This window comes from Suncus etruscus, chromosome 5, assembly GCF_024139225.1.
Source record: "Suncus etruscus isolate mSunEtr1 chromosome 5, mSunEtr1.pri.cur, whole genome shotgun sequence".
In the NCBI taxonomy this organism is placed as follows: Eukaryota; Metazoa; Chordata; class Mammalia; order Eulipotyphla; family Soricidae; genus Suncus; species Suncus etruscus.
The window spans coordinates 64,005,507-64,021,803 of NC_064852.1; the positions used below are offsets into that span (position 1 = coordinate 64,005,507).

General features: G+C 38.5%; 1 protein-coding gene and 1 non-coding gene across 2 annotated transcripts in view; both read left to right on the forward strand.

Annotated features, from left to right (window-relative positions):
- Positions 1–16,297, forward strand: part of PTPN4 (protein tyrosine phosphatase non-receptor type 4) — a 210,422-nt gene that overhangs the window by 162,118 nt on the left and 32,007 nt on the right. Inside the window, exons 16-19 of the mRNA XM_049773139.1 lie at positions 3,310–3,469; positions 6,351–6,434; positions 6,528–6,584; positions 13,975–14,131. Of these exons, the coding sequence (XP_049629096.1) occupies positions 3,310–3,469; positions 6,351–6,434; positions 6,528–6,584; positions 13,975–14,131 (458 nt within the window). The remainder of the gene's footprint in view (positions 1–3,309; positions 3,470–6,350; positions 6,435–6,527; positions 6,585–13,974; positions 14,132–16,297) is intronic.
- Positions 13,265–13,370, forward strand: LOC126010716 (U6 spliceosomal RNA). The gene has a single exon (XR_007496729.1). It is a non-coding gene; the product is annotated as a U6 spliceosomal RNA (small nuclear RNA).

The following is a 16,297-nucleotide window of genomic DNA, read 5'->3' on the forward strand; positions in this document are numbered from 1 at the left end:
CAGAGCAATACCATTGATATTTTCAAATTCATAGACTGGCTCACATAGACATTGCACTGCACATAATACTTGAGTTTTCCTCTGCTGTGTATTTGGACACTATATTTAGACTTTTGCTAACCAAGAATAAGGAAAGTTTCTCTAAGTTTAACTCCCATATGATTTCAATTTTGTAAAACTACCCAAACTTGAGACTAAATGCTTTTATATATATCACTGTCTATAAATCTAGGGGAAATTTTTTTATTTAAATATCTATGTTGCACTTAGTGTTAAGTAAAAGATGGTACCTGGTTGTGATTGATATATGTTTGTAAAGTCCAATAGCTTATGATTTTGTAAAGTCTTGGAGGCTGTTAATAAACAACATTTTAAAAAATATTTATGTGTCAAGTTTTGCCAAAAGAGCTCCATCTGTCCTAATATCTTCTAAGCCTGTTTGTGGTGCGTCTCTGTTTTACTCTGTGGGATTATTTTCTTGACCCAACACCACTTGAATGTATTAGATACTAAAGGCTTGGATTCTTGGTAGGTCAAACTAGTAGAATAAAAGCTAATTATGTGGGCCCGGAGAGATAGCACAGAGTTGTTTGCCTTGCAAGCAGCTGATCCAGGACCTAAGGTGGTTGGTTCGAGCCCCGGTGTCCCATATGGTCCCCCGTGCCTGCCAGGAGCTATTTCTGAACAGACAGCGAGGAGTAACCCCTGAGCACCGCCGGGTGTAGCCCAAAAACCAAAAAAAAAAAAAAAAAAAAAAAAAAAAAAAGCTAATTATGTTTGAAACCTGAAATCTTTGAACATCAAGGTAGACTTCAAAGAAGCTTTAGGTGAAAAGAGGGGCATGCTCTCTGAAACACTCATTGTGTACTTAGTATATTTTATACTAGATTATAGCATTTATATACTAGATTATAACATTTCAGGAGGACTATATTGTTTTAGGAGAAACCTCTTGGAATACCATATGGTCACATTTCATTATAAATCCTGTCTGTCTTTTCACTTTTTCACTGACTTTACAAAATCATTAATCAAACTTTTAGTTTTTCTCCCCATATCTTTATCTAGTAACATCGTAAAGCCTCTAAGATTCTAAATTGTAAGCTAAATTAATAGCTCCTCTACCGAAGAGCATATTAGCCATGAGCCACTTGGCCGTAATCTTCTTCAGTTCCTTCTGTTTATCTTGGGCTTCCTTATTCTGTAGTAACAAATTGACCTATTTACAGTGACATAATTCTATGTGCATGATGGATTGACTGTGGTGGCTCTATTCTGTGTCATATTTGTTACAGAACCAGACTGACATTAGACTCTGCTTGGAATATGGATACTCTCATAGGCAAAAAAAAAAAGTATGATGAATCATGAACTCTTTCTTAAATTTTTCTTTTAAAAATAACACCTTCCCTTTCAATCATTGGGTAAAACAAGTCATTGGGTAAAGTGAGTTCTGGCCAAGCCTCATGTCAGCCAGGAAGGGATAGAGATTCACTTTTGAACATAATCTGATACAGTTTTTCTTCTTCAAAACCTTACAGCTTATACTGTAGGCATTTGTGTCAGTCAACAAAAATAAGCAAAATAAGTGTAAAACTGTCTAGTACCACAGCAACCAAGAATTTTTCCATAGCATCTGTCAACAAGAGACAGTAAGTAATTCACTGATTTTCTCAGAGGCCCTAAAGGCACCCTCATATATTCATAATACCCCAATTGTAGGCCATTTCCCATGCCTCTTATAGTAAACTCTACCACTTTCTTGGAGGTATATACAATTTAGCACTGAGTCCCCCTTCTAGACTTTGTGAAAACTTGAAAATGTCAGTTTACAAATAATGCTGTGCTTTCTCAAAAGCTGCAGTTTCTTTTAAACCTGAATGTTTTTCCTATCAAATTTAACTTTCCCTATCCCATTCTGTAATATTAATTGAATGTTTCCTTCATCTCAGATTATACACTCTGTGAATATACTATCCACTATTGTCTTTTTCTCTTCTGTGACCTAATAAACTCATTCTTTTTTTGGATTTTGGGTCACACCCAGCAGCGCTCACGGGTTACTCCTGGCTCTACGCTCAGAAATTGCTCCTGGCAGGCTGGGGGACCATATGGGATGCCAGGTTTCGAAACACCATCCTTCTGCATGCAAGGCAAGCGCCTTATCTCCATGCTGTCTCTCCGACCATCAAACTCATTCATTTTTTAATTCTTTTAATTCTTATAACAAACACTGCATCACCTTCATGAATTGTGAATTATTTCAAAATATATTTATGAAACACTCAAGTTCCCCAGACCATGCCGGGTAGTTTAACTGAGGGAATGACTCAGCTCTCAGTTTTGATTAGGTATGGTTAATCATGATTTCATTGAAAACCTTTTTATTAAAAAGGGATTACCGCTGGGGCCGGCATGGTTGCACTAGAGCTAAGGTGTCTGCCTTGCCAGCGCTAGCCTAGGACGGACCGCAGTTCAATCCCCCGGCGTCCCATATGGTCCCCCAAGCCAGGAGCAACTTCTGAGCGCATAGCCTGAAATAATCCCTGAGCGTCACCGGGTGTGGCCCTCCAAATAAGGGGTTGATACGGGAGCCAGAGCAATATTAAAGTGGGTAACTAGCTTGTCTTGCATGCAACCAAACCGGGTTTGATCCACATCCATATAGTCCCCAAGTGTGCCAGAAGTGATTCCTGAGCTCAGAACCAAGAGTAGACCCTTGACACTGCAGATGTGACCTAAAAGCCAAAAAAGTTGGGGGAGGTTTATGAGGCAGGTCTTCAGCTCAGTGGCACGGTGTACTCCTTGAGTTCAATCCTTGATACTGTATTGCACTTAAGCATCTTGGTGTGTGACCAATAAGTACTATGAAGTGTTTTCCCCAAAAAGTAATGAAAAAGTGACTTTTGGAAGGATGTGTACATTGTAGATTTCATAGGAATATCCTAAAAGTATATTTTATCACATATAGAATCATATTTTGGTTTGATAGAGTAGATTTAATAGTCATTAAATAAAGATTCCAATAAATAGCAGTACTTACAAAATATGTTGAATTGGAATCTTGTTTGTAATAGTCATCATAAATATATGAATTTCTTTTTTTTTATTTGAATTTCTTGATCCCAATGTAGAGCTGGAGATGAGTGCATGCATTTCTGAGGTTTATGATGTGGGTATGATTTCTATCACTTGTGCAAAAGAAATAGAGGGAGAGAGGAATAAAGGATTCAAAGAGGGGAGCAATGGTAGAGGGAAGGATTCCATAAGACAACTCTAAAATATATAACTATTTTTTCCCTATTTTAGATCACAAGAAAGTCCTGACGATGTACAACCTCCAGCTTTACCACCCAAACAATCAAAGAAAAACAGTTGGAACCAAATTCATTGTTCACATTCTGAGCAGGATTCAGAAAACCATATTAATGAAATATTTGATGTCCCATCTTCCCCTGAAAAGTCAACTGTAAGTTTTTGACCTAAACAACTAGAAGGATGAATTTGTCACTTACTGGAATTAGGAAGGTATCGGTAGAATAAGAAATGGACCTAAGATTAAGATGTCTATTAGGAATCAGTAAGATTTTTTTAATTAGATATATTTTTCTAGAGTGGAGGGAGTGGTCCAAGTTACAGTTATAATGCAAGCTGATCTGTCAAATTGTGAACACAAAGTAGGATAAAGAAACCAGGAAAGGAAATTGAAAAATGTAGACCAAAAAGTGGGGGAAAGGCTATAATCAGTTGATTTTGGAACAGAAATTACACAGAGGAACTAGAGATATTACAGGAGTAATTATAATACATTCTTGACTTGCTAGCAGCCATTACGTATTTGATCTCCAGCAGCATATGTGGTCGGTCATCTATTGGCAGTGGTAAATCCTGAGGCACTGCCAGATGTGTCCCAAAACAAAAAAAGTTACATAGAGAGGGACCAATTTTACCAAATGCATCTGGTTGGTAGATAAAACAGAATTAAACACTGGTTAGCAATGTGAAAATTTTCATTGGATCATTGGAGATAAAAATTGATCTGGGAAAATAAAAAATTTTAAAAATTGATCTGGGAGAAAACAGAAATAGCATATGTGGACAATATTTTATGAAGGTAGGCACCAAGAAAAAAGTATGGAAATGAAGAATCCAGAATCCAGACACATTCCCCTTCAATTTTGTTTTGTTTTGGGGCCACACCCATTGGCACTCACATGTTACTACTGGCTCTACACTCAGAAACTACTCTGGGTAGGTTCAAGGGATTATATGGGATTCTGGATCAAACTCGAGTCAGCCAAACTCGAGCAAGGCAAATACCCTACCTGCTGTGCTATCATTCCTGCCCCTCCAAAATATTTTTTGAGAGAAGTATTTCCCAGAAGACTGAAAAAAATGGATAACTCCCTAAAGAGTTTCTCTAGAATATGCTAGAATATGGACAAGAGCAAGTAGGGAAACAATTTGAAAACAAAATGAATTTTATCATTAGAAGTAACTATAGAATTATAGCAATTTTATGAGTACACAAAAATAACTAATTCAGCTTCAAAGTTAAGGGAGATTTTCTAAAATTGAGCTTCTGTCTAGTGCCTTAAAGAATCCGTAAGAAGACCCAGCTGTCTTCTTAAAGATCAGACATTATCCATGTTAAATTAAGTCAGTGATAATATAATGTATATTGCAGATATGTGAAAATCCAGACTAGTCAAATCTATAAAAAACAAAGTTTTTTGAATAGGACGTAAGGAAAAGAGAATGATTGCTAATGGGTACATGATTTAGAAGAGAGTACAGTGATGAAAATGTCCTAAAGTTAAAAAAAGACGTTCATTCAATTATGTGACTATAGTTAAAATTACTATTTTTTTTTTTTTGGTTCACACCCGGTGACGCTCAGAGATTACTCCTGGTTATGCGTTCAGAAATTGCTCCTTGCTTGGGGGACCATATGAGATGCTGGGGATCAAACTTCAGTCCATCCTAGGCTAGAGCATGCAAGGCAGACACCTTACCGCTTGTGCCATCGCTCCAGCCCCACTATGTACTTTTTATTTTTAAAATGAACATTTCACGAATTTGTGTGTTATCCGTCCACAGGGGCCATGTATCTTTTCAGTTTTAGTATATGTGCTGCCGAAGCGAGTACTACTATGTACTTTAAATGGGTGAGGTATACAGTACATGAATTGTATGTAAACAAAACCTTATTGGGTGGGGCTTCTGGTGATTGTTTACCAATAAGGCTGCTTATTCAGTGTTATTTGATGCTGTGAGGGCCCTGTGGTTTTAAGTATTACTCTGGGAAACTTTGGTGTTGCTCAAGGACCTTCCGGGACATATCTAGCAATATTCAATGTCCCATATGGTGGTGCTGAGTCAGATAGGATTTTTCAAATCAGAATAGGCCATAATGTATGGCTAACACCTTAGACTTTGCACAATCTCTTCAACACGTATGTTGGATTTTGTTTTTGTTGTTATTTTGGATATTTTTTGGTTTTGGAGCCACGCCTAGTATTGTTCAGAGCTTATTCCTGGCTCTGCACTCAGGGATCATTCCTGGTAAGTTTGGGCGAGAGGATTAAACTCAGTTGACCTCATGCAAGGCAAAAAAGTGTATCTGTTGTATTGATGCTCAGGTTCCCCAGTACTGTTTTTATGAAATAAGATAGTGGCTTAAGTGGTAGAGCAATAATCTTACATGTGTGAGATGTCCTGGGTTCAATCCCTAGTAACTGTGTGGTCCTAGAATCACCTGGCATGGTCTTGTCCACCCCACCCCCAGTGTAGTCCTACTAACAATAACAGAAGCAGTAATTATGTGAATTCATATAACATATATAAGTACAAGAAATTTAATATATCATAAAGCCACATTTTCTCTTGGCATTTTAATCTAGCATTTCATGACAAAAGATGCTTGAGAAAATGCATACTATTTGGGGTAATTGCAGGTTATTGTTAGTGAAAATTTACTTTTGCAAATTAACTTTTTTTTGGGGGGGTATTATTCCCAAAGAATTTTTATTCTTTTTTTTTTAGAAGGAGGAATTTAGAAAACACCTGGAGAAGTGATTGGGGCTTATTCCTGTTATTAAACTAAGGGTTATCATTCCTGAAGATGATCTAGGGGAGTATATTTAGTACCACGGTTTGAAGCCTTGTCGGCTGCAATGTGAAGCATGCACCTTATCCATCGGACTATCTCTATAGCCTCCAAGAATTGTTATTCTTTACATATAGATAATACCAATGTACATAAAGCACTCATTGTTTACATATGAAGTAGAGATTATAGGCAAAAATGACAAGTAATTTTATTAATTTTATATCTTTATCTTTTTAAGCCTAATGGTGGTATTCCACATGATAATCTTGTTTTAATCAGAATGAAACCAGATGAAAATGGAAGGTTTGGATTTAATGTAAAGGTAACCTAGAATTTATATTGTATTCAGTTTTTTTCTATTAAGGTCTTCCTGGTTTGATGCTAATTCACTAATATTTGACGTATTGTTTTTAAGGGGGGTTATGATCAGAAGATGCCTGTGATTGTCTCTCGAGTAGCACCAGGAACACCTGTAAGTTATCTAGATCTTGTAGTAAATCTGATTTGCAAGAATATGTGCACATTTATTTTTATTTATTTAAGTAAAGGATATTTAATTACTTTATTTATCAAGCATATGTTATTAACTAAATTTCCTAAATTGATGGAAGTTTGGTTTTATTTTATTCCTTAGACAGCAGTTTTAAAAAATGCAAGTTTTATGAAAACACTTTATTTACTTTTTATATTTATATTTTATATAAACACCAGGATTTACAAAACTGTCCATAATACAGTTATTTCAGGCATCCAGTGTTCCAGCACCATCATTGAGGCCTTCCCTCTACCAATGTTCCGTTTCCCATCTACCCCTCCCATGGCTATCCTATTAGCAGGCAGAAAATAAATTATTTCATATTGCTTGTTTTAAAAAATGGCAGTTAGAATTATAAAGAAAAGTTTAGTAAAAATTTTTATGAAAATTGTCATATCTCACAATGGTATTTATATTAAAGTCATTGAGGAATTACTGAGCTATTTGTTGCTTAGTTGAGCCTTCTATTAATTGTTTTTGCTTTAGTGATGCAACTTTTCCATCTAGTTTGCTTTGCTCTTACTAGACTGTCAGTATCATGAAATACTACTGTTTAGTATCCTAAACTCATTTGTAATGTATCTTTTGCTTTTAGTTCTTAAGAATTTAATGCCTATCAAAAGGATATCTTATGACTATATCTTTATTGCTGTTACATATATTACTTTAAAATCCATATTAATTTTGAATAACTTGTTGAATGTTTTCTTTCTTTCCTAAATAATCTTTAGGGATTTTTAAGTCAGCACTCTTTATATTACTTAATATTCTCTCTGTTCTAGGAAAGTTAAGAACTAAAAGCATGAGAGAAATAGTAATGCTTCTTGTGGTATTACAGCCTTAAAGTTATTTTAAAGTTCAAAGTCAAGATTGATCAAGGATATCAGATCTATAATAGCTTGAGATTTTTATTCTCAGTTTTAAGGATTTTATTTGATACCAATAATAGAATACTTGTGAAATAACCCTCACTTGAGCATAAAAGCAAAATGTGTCATATCTTTGTTAAGGGGTCTCTCAAGACTGTAACGCAGGGCCCGGAGAGATAGCACAGCGGCGTTTGCCTTGCAAGCAGCCGATCCAGGACCAAAGGTGGTTGGTTCGAATCCCGGTGTCCCAAATGGTCCCCCGTGCCTGCCAGGAGCTATTTCTGAGCAGACAGCCGGGAGTAACCCCTGAGCACTGCCGTGTGTGGCCCAAAAACAAACAAACAAACAAAAAAAAAGAGACAGTAATGCAGTCAGATCTCTCTGGAAAGAACTGTTAAATAATCAAAATTCTCTCTCTAGTTATATATATATATATTTTAGTTCTTTTTGGGCCACACACATTTGATGCTCAGGGGTTACTCCTGGCTAAGCGCTCAGAAATTGCCCCTGGCTTGGAGGGACCATATGGGACTCCGGGGATCGAACCATGGTCCTTCCTTGGCTAGCGCTTGCAAGGCGGAGACACCTTACCTCTAGCGCCACCTCTCCGGCCCCGTAAATTCTCTATATTTTAAAAATCTCTTTTTTTATAATGGTTTTATTGAGAAGGAAGGTTTTTTTGATAATTTATCACAATTGAAACTTCTTGTATCATTTTCATAATGTAAAATACAGTGAGTTTTTTTGTCCTTACAAATTATAATTCTTTCTGAATTTGAATTCCCTTTTATACTGCATGTTGATGTTGTGAAAAACCTTAAAGAGTTCCTTTAGTGAGTGTTTTGTGAATTTATTGTTCTAGTCACAGCCATTGTTATTTATGTTAAGTTCAACTTTACTAAATTATGTCCATCCTATATCTAGAACTGAGATTCTCAAACTTCTCTCTCCCTTTTTTGGGGGGGCGGGGAATTACTGTATATACACAAGTATAAGCCAACCCTGCCCCATTTTACCCTAATAATTGGGAATACTTAGTGACTCAAATATAAGCCAAGGTGGAAAATGCAGCAGCCACTGGTAAATTTCAAAAATAAAAATATATACCCAAAACAATTACATTAATTGAGGAATCAGTAAATAAGTAAATAAATACATGCTTACATTTATAATATATGATTTTCTGATATACTGTATACCATTAACATACCACATTAACCCATAGTATTCAATGGCAACTTTACTAAAGTGAATAAACCCTTTAAGACAGTAAAGCATTGTAAATAAATGGGTAAAAATCCTGAATCCTTATACTCCAAAATTCCTGATTATATGGACTCAGGGTTTATAAACATTTATTTACATGACTTTACTACCTTAAATGGGTTTTTCACTTAATTAAATGTACCATTGAGGTTTTTTTTTCTTTTTTCTTTTGGTTTTTGGGTCATACCTGTTAGCACTCAGGGGCTACTCCTGGCACTGTGCTCAGAAATCACCCCTGGCAGGCTCAGGGGACCATATGGGATGCAGGGATTTGAACCACCGTCCTTCTGCATGCAAGGCAAATGCGCTACCTCCATGCTCTCTCCGGCCCCGCCATTGAATATTTTGGGTTAAATAGTTTAGTGGCATACAGTTAAGTTCAGCCATCTACCTCTTCAGCTCAGTCGTGACTGTGGACTGAGCATGTGCACTGAATCAAATAACCTGTATGACCCGAGTATAAGCCGAGCTCGGGTTATACAAATTTTGTGCCGGAAAAGCTTGGCTTTTGCTCAAGTATATATGGTATTCTGGAAATCTACCTTTCTTAGGCAAAAGGAAAATATCCTACAATGGCACTGGAGACTTTTACTGTTCCCTTGGATCATCCCAGTCCCCCATATGTTCTGATATTACCCACTTTGAGAAATACTAATACCAGAGTCTCATATCATAATGTAGTCTTATTTCCAATATCTGTTTTCTTCTCATTGAGATTGAAATTTTCTTGCAACTTTTGACTTTATTTCTATGCTGTTTTCTCCTGGACTGATCCTCTCCTCTCCCCTCCCCTTTCTTCTTCCCTCTCTCCCCTCCCCTCCCCTTTCTCCTTCCCTCTCTCCCCTTTTGTATTTATTTATTTGTTTTTTGGACACACCCAGCAATGCTCAGGGGTTGCCCTTGATTGCACTCAGGAATTAGTCCTAGCAGTGCTCAGGGACCATATGGGATGACAGGGATTGAACTCCAGTTGGCCACATGTAAGACATATGCCCTTCCTGCTGTACTCTCAGCTTTCACCTTATCCCTACTTTTAGCTTTTTGGGAACAACTTTCTGTTTAGAATTTACATAGATTTATCACTGGAAAATGAACATAAGCGATCCAGGCTTTTCAGGCATTACTTGTACTGAATAACAAGTACAGTAACCAACATCCACTCTCTTTTGAAGAAGTGATATGATTGATCACTGATCACGATGCATATCTATTACTTTACAAGTTAGTGATATTTTTTAATAATTTTTATTGTGACCAATGTGAATTACAAGTCTTTCACATTATATTTAAGATAACTAGTGACAGTGAATTAGAGCCATTCCTACCACCAGTGTTGTTCCTTCCTCCACTCCTGTTCCCAATATGCATCGATACCTTCCCCTTTTGTCCCCTGAACTGCAAGTGTTAACAGTATATAGCTTGTCGTAGATTGGGGGTCTTGATTCTGTTGTCATTGACTTTGGGTTTGGTGTTTAGGTCTGATAATTTTTTATTTCCACTCAAATTTCAAGCTACTGTTTGTCTTGGTATCATTCATCCCCACCCCACCCCAATTCATGAGGCAGAACAAGATGGTTCAAGTTCTGTGGTTCTGTTGGAAACAAAAAACAAAAAAACCCTACCAGCAACAGCAAAAAGCACAACAGCAACAAGAAAAAAAATAAAATAACCATAATAATTAAAAAAAAAAAGAAAGGAAAAGAAAAGAAAAAAACAGGGAGGGCTAATGTAGCAAAGTGTGTGTTTTTGGTTTTTGTGGTTTTGGTTTTTGTTTTGCACAGGCACAGTAAATATTGGGGATATTAGAAAGGGAATTCCCGGGGCCGGAGAGGTGGCGCTAGAGGTAAGGTGTCTGCCTTGCAAGCGCTAGCCAAGGAAGGACCGCGGTTTGATTCCCCCGGCCCTGCGTCCCATATGGACCCCACAAGCCAGGGGCGATTTCTGAGCACTTAAGCAGGAGTAACCCCTGAGCATCAAACAGGTATGGCTCAAAAAACCAAAATTAAAAAAAAAAAAGAAAGGGAATTCCCTTGGCCTAATAGATACAAGGTTTCTCCACTCCTGAAGCACACTGTCATGGTAACAACTACAGGTTTCAGACCTGCTCATTAATCGAACCCCAAGGTCTTTTTATGGTGCCAGGAAACATTCTGCTCAGTTGTGGCTGTCAGAATCAGTCTTCTGTCATTAGAGATCTTGGTATTTGCACAGATCCTAGGACAAAGTCTAGGATAGAATCTTTCTTTATGTTTCTATAAGTTCTGCTCCATCATGGTTTTGTTGTAGTTAGTCTTCTGTAATTAGTGATCTTGGTTTTTGCACAGATCCTAGAATAAAGCCTAGTATAGAGTCTTTCCTTATGGTTCCAGAAGTTCTCTTCGGTCCCGGTTGTCAAAGCCAGACCTCTGGAATTAGAGATGTTGGATTATGTGCAAATCCTAGGTCAAAGCCTAGACAAGGGTCTTACTTATTGGTCCCAGTTGTCAATCTTCTGTAATCAATGGTCTTTTTGTTTGTTTTTGTTTTGGGGGCCATATCTGGTAACAGTCAGGTTACTCCTGGCTATGTACTCAGAAATCACTCCTGGCTCGGGGGACCATATGGGACACCAGGAATTAAACCCAGGTCTATCCTGGGTCAGCCACATGCAAGGCAAATGCCCTACTGTTATGCTATCACTCCTGCCCCTGTAATTAGTGATCTTAGTTTTTGTACAGATCAAAAGTCAAGTGTCTTCTGATTTCATCTTACTGTTAGGTGATAAGGTAGGGCAACCTGCTCTTAAATCAAGTTGTTGCTGTTTCCTTGTCTTACCAACCTGGCAGAAGTTGGTGCCAGAGCAATAATAGGACCTCCCCAGTGGTGGGTGTGTGTGTGGGGGGTTAATTCCTGTTGCTGTTGCAAGGAACTGTGTTGGTTCTATGGTTTGGGTTTGGGGTTGGATGGTCGTTGTCCAATCACAAGGAGTCTTAGTCGAGTCCCCATGACAAGCATTCAGGGTAAGAGTTGACCCTGCATTATAAAATTTATGGGTTCTTATCCCTAGTAGGTAAAATTTGTTACTATACATAATATCTCCCTTCTTAGGGCTGGAGAAATAGCACAGCAGTAGGGTGTTTGCCTCGCAAGCGGCTGACCCAGGACTAACGGTTCGAATCCCGGCATCCCATATGGTCCCGTGCCTGCCAGGAGCGATTTCTGAGCACAGAGTCAGGAGTGACCCCTGAGCACCACTGGGTGTGACCCAAAAACAAACAAACAAACAAAAAACAAAACAACAAAACAAAAATATTTCTCCTTCTTTAGTATGCCTATGCAAAAGGGAATGGTGTTTTTTTTTCTGGTGCATTTGGGGGTAAGAATGACAGGCAATACATTCTCTGTGCCCTGGTTTTGACATGAGCTTTTATCCCAAACTAGACTTTTTCTCTAGAATTTTATACCAAGCAGAACCAAAACAAGCTAAATTAAAAAATAGTAATAATCATAAATATATAAAAATAATAAAACAATTTTTAAAAATGAATGGAGGAGGCTACCTTTACATTTAGAAATAAATACACTAAGAGGTATAATTATTCAGGTATTGAACATACAGAAAAATATAGATATCTTCATTAAGTCTTTTTTTTTGGGGGGGTTTGGGCCACACCCGGTGACACTCAGGGGTTACTCCTGGCTATGCACTCAGAAGTCGCTCCTGACTTGGGGGACCATATGGGACCCCAGGGGATCAAACCGCGGTCCGTCCTAGGCTAGCGCAGGCAAGGCAGACACCTTACCTCTAGCGCCACCGCCCGCCCTATTCATTAAGTCTTTTGAGATATTCTTGTGGCGATGAGATCCAGGGCAACTTTTCAGCCCACATCATGATCTTACTGAGTTTAAGAAATGGTTTGCCGGGCCTGGAGAGATAGCACAGCGGCGTTTGCCTTGCAAGCAGCCGCTCCAGGACCAAAGGTGGTTGGTTCGAATCCCAGTGTCCCATATGGTCTCCCGTGCCTGCCAGGAGCTATTTCTGAGCAAACAGCCAGGAGTAACCCCTGAGCACTGCCGGGTGTGACCCAAAAAAAAAAAAAAAGTAAACAAAAACAACAAAAAGAAAAAAAAAAAAAGAAAGAAATGGTTTGCCGCAGTAAGAGATCAGGTAGTGTCCTCGAGCTATGGGTCCTTCTGGAGCTGAATCGAGTAGCAAGCAATAGTCCACATTTGGGGGGAGTATGAGAAGAGCCAACATAGAATGATTCAGCAGGAGTGATGGTTGCAAGTTAGTGATTATTGGGCCCGGAGAGATAGCACAGCGGCGTTTGCCTTGCAAGCAGCCGATCTAGGACCAAAGGTGGTTGGTTCGAATCCCGGTGTCCCATATGGTCCCCCGTGCCTGCCAGGAGCTATTTCTGAGCAGACAGCCAGGAGTCACCCTTGAGCAACGCCGGGTGTGGCCCAAAAACCAAAAAAAAAAAAAAAAAGTTAGTGATTATTGTGCTCGCTTCGGCAGCACATATACTAAAACGGAACGAGACAGAGAAGATTAGCATGGCCCCTGTGCAAGGATGACACGGAAATTCGTGAAGCTTTCCATATTAAAAAAAAAGTTAGTGATTATTTTTTAACTGACATCTAGCATTGAAGTTTATACTTTATGTAGATATTCAAAAAAATTAGTATATTGTAACTAAAATTTGTGCCATAATGAGAGTGTTATTTAGCTAAATAACCTGTAATCATTAGAATTTATTATTTTCAACACTGCAAAGCAAGAGCTTCCATATGTATGCACCTTGAGATTGTCAGTTTTACCTGTATATTTAGTCATCTATTATGGTTGCAGAAAAAGTTGTTTCATGAAGATGAAAAAATGGTATCTTCATGGGAAAGCTAGATTTCTTCTTTAAAAACAAAAAACTGGGAGCCGGAGAGATAGCACAGTGTTGGGCCGTTTGCCTTGCATGCAGAAGGATAGTGGTTCAAATCCCAGCATCCCATGTGGTCACCCGAGCCTGCCGGGAGCAATTTCGGAGCATAGAGCCAGGAGTAGCCCATGAGCACTGCCTGGTGTGACCCAAAAAACAAACAAAAAAAACCCTAGATAAATGGATGAATAGAAGCATTACTATTGGTCATTTTAGTCTGCTAATTCTTGAACCTTTTCGAAATCCAAGTACAAATCTGAAAACCTTATTACATTACAGGCTGACCTCTGTGTCCCTCGATTGAATGAAGGGGACCAAGTTGTACTGATCAACGGTCGGGATATTACAGAACATACTCATGATCAGGTGGTTCTGTTTATTAAAGCTAGCTGTGAAAGACATTCTGGGGAACTTGTACTTCTAGTTCGGCCTAATGGTAAGTACTGTGTGTAGCACTGGATAGTTTTCATAATCAAATAGTATTTAGTACTAAACACAGTAGTAGGTTCTTTAAAACAAAAATCATAGTCTAAAGATAGCTCAAAGTGCTGGAGCAGTTACTTTGTACAGATTTGATCTGCAGCATTACGTGGTCTGAGTGAAGAGTAATTTTGCCCAGTATTGAGCAGTCCTAGCACTACTGGGTTTGAACCCCCTCCCCCCCAAAAAAACAGTGCTTTTTTTTTTTAACTTGTCATATATTAGCAGTTTCCTGCTCCAAAGCATAATGCTTCCATCCACATTTGAAATAAATTTTAAAGTCTTGTTCTCCCTTTCTTACCACACAGCTTTTTTTTTTTTTTACCATTCTCTATTCCATGCTAACTTTCTTGCTGTTCCTTCCAAAAACTTTTTTATTTTTATTTTTTTATGGCGTGGGGGGGGGCATAGATGGTAGCATTCAGGGATTACTCCTGGCAGGCTCAGGGAGCCATATCGGATACTGTTGAACCCAGGTCAGCTGCATGCAAGGCTACTTACTATGCTATTGTTCCGGTCCCCTTTCTCTTCAATTTTTGTCTGACTTATCTCCTCACTTTATTTAACATTAAATCTCTATCCAAATGTCATAACTGACAAAATCCTCTTCTGACTTACCATAACTAAATGACATTCCTCTTCCCCCAGTTGTCTGAGAAGTAGTTAGTATCCTGTAAATTTTGAACTCTCTTAATTTTTTAGAAAACAATAACAAGCTATAATTAAAACTTTTTTAGGGGCCTGTGAAGTTGTTGTGAAGTATTAAAGGAAAAGAAAAAGTAACAGAGGAGCCAGAGTTATTACACTTGCTTTGCACACAGCCAACTAGGTTTGATCTCTAGCACTCCATATGGTCCCCTAAGCCAGGGGGAACACCCACCAAAGTTTTGTTTTTTAATCCTGTTCGTTTTCAGGAATGTATGTATTTGCCTAATCATGCCATTTTCTGATCTGGACAACTAACTTGTTAATTGTTCATAGGGTTCTAAGTTTATGGTTTTTTTTTTAGTTTTTGGTTTTGGGGTTTTGTGTTTTGTTTTATTTGATGGGCCTGCAGGGAGCACATTCAGCAGTACTCTGTACTAACTTTGGGAAACCTTAGCACACTGAACTTGATTGATTGCTTAGCTTTCCTCTACAGTTCCAATAATCTTGCCAAAGTGAACCACTTAGGCGACTCTGGAAGCAGGTCGTTTCCCTTTGAATAGTTTGAACTTTTTTGGTGGGGGGGGGGGGTTGGGTCATACCTGGCAGCATTCAGGGGTTACTCCTGGCTCTATGCTCAGAATTGCTCCTGGCAGGCTCGGGGGACCATATAGGATGCTGGGATTCAAACCAACATCCTTCTGCCATGCAAGGCAAACACCCTTCATGCTATTTCTCTGGCCCCTTAATTGGTTTTTGTTTTTGTTTTTGTTTTTTTGGTTTTGATTTTTGGTTTTTGGGTCACACCCAGTAGTGCTCAGGGGTTACTCCTGGCTCTATGCTCAGAAATTGCTTCTGGCAGGCTCGGTGACCATATGGGATGCCAGGTTTTGAACCACCATTCTTCTGCATGCAAGGCAAATGCACTACCTCCATGCTATTTCTCCGGCCCTTTTATTTGAACTTTTAAGTTCATATTACTAATCTTAGTCTCTTTGTGTTGTGCAGAATAAATTAATAAAAAATAATTTATTGCAATAAAGTTCAATTCCTCTGACCTATTTTTTGACCATAGTTACTTTTTTTTTTTTTTTTTTTTTTTTTTTTGGTTTTTGGGCCACACCCGGTAACGCTCAGGGGTTACTCCTGGCTATGTGCTCAGAAGTTGCTCCTGGCTTGGGGGACCATATGGGACACCGGGGGATCGAACCGCGGTCCGTCCAAGGCTAGCGCAGGCAAGGCAGGCACCTTACCTTTAGCGCCACCGCCCGGGCCCCGACCATAGTTACTTTTACCAGAAATTCCACTCCAATTTAATGAGTCCAGATCCTTTATCCAGCATTCATGTGACATTATTTCAGATTCCCTCAACACTATTCATCTTGTCTGGGGAAAACATTCTTGCATACCTTTATTCCAGTATTAAACATATCCTTTTTCCAGTATTAGATATGTTCCATTTTTCCAGTTTGTCTTC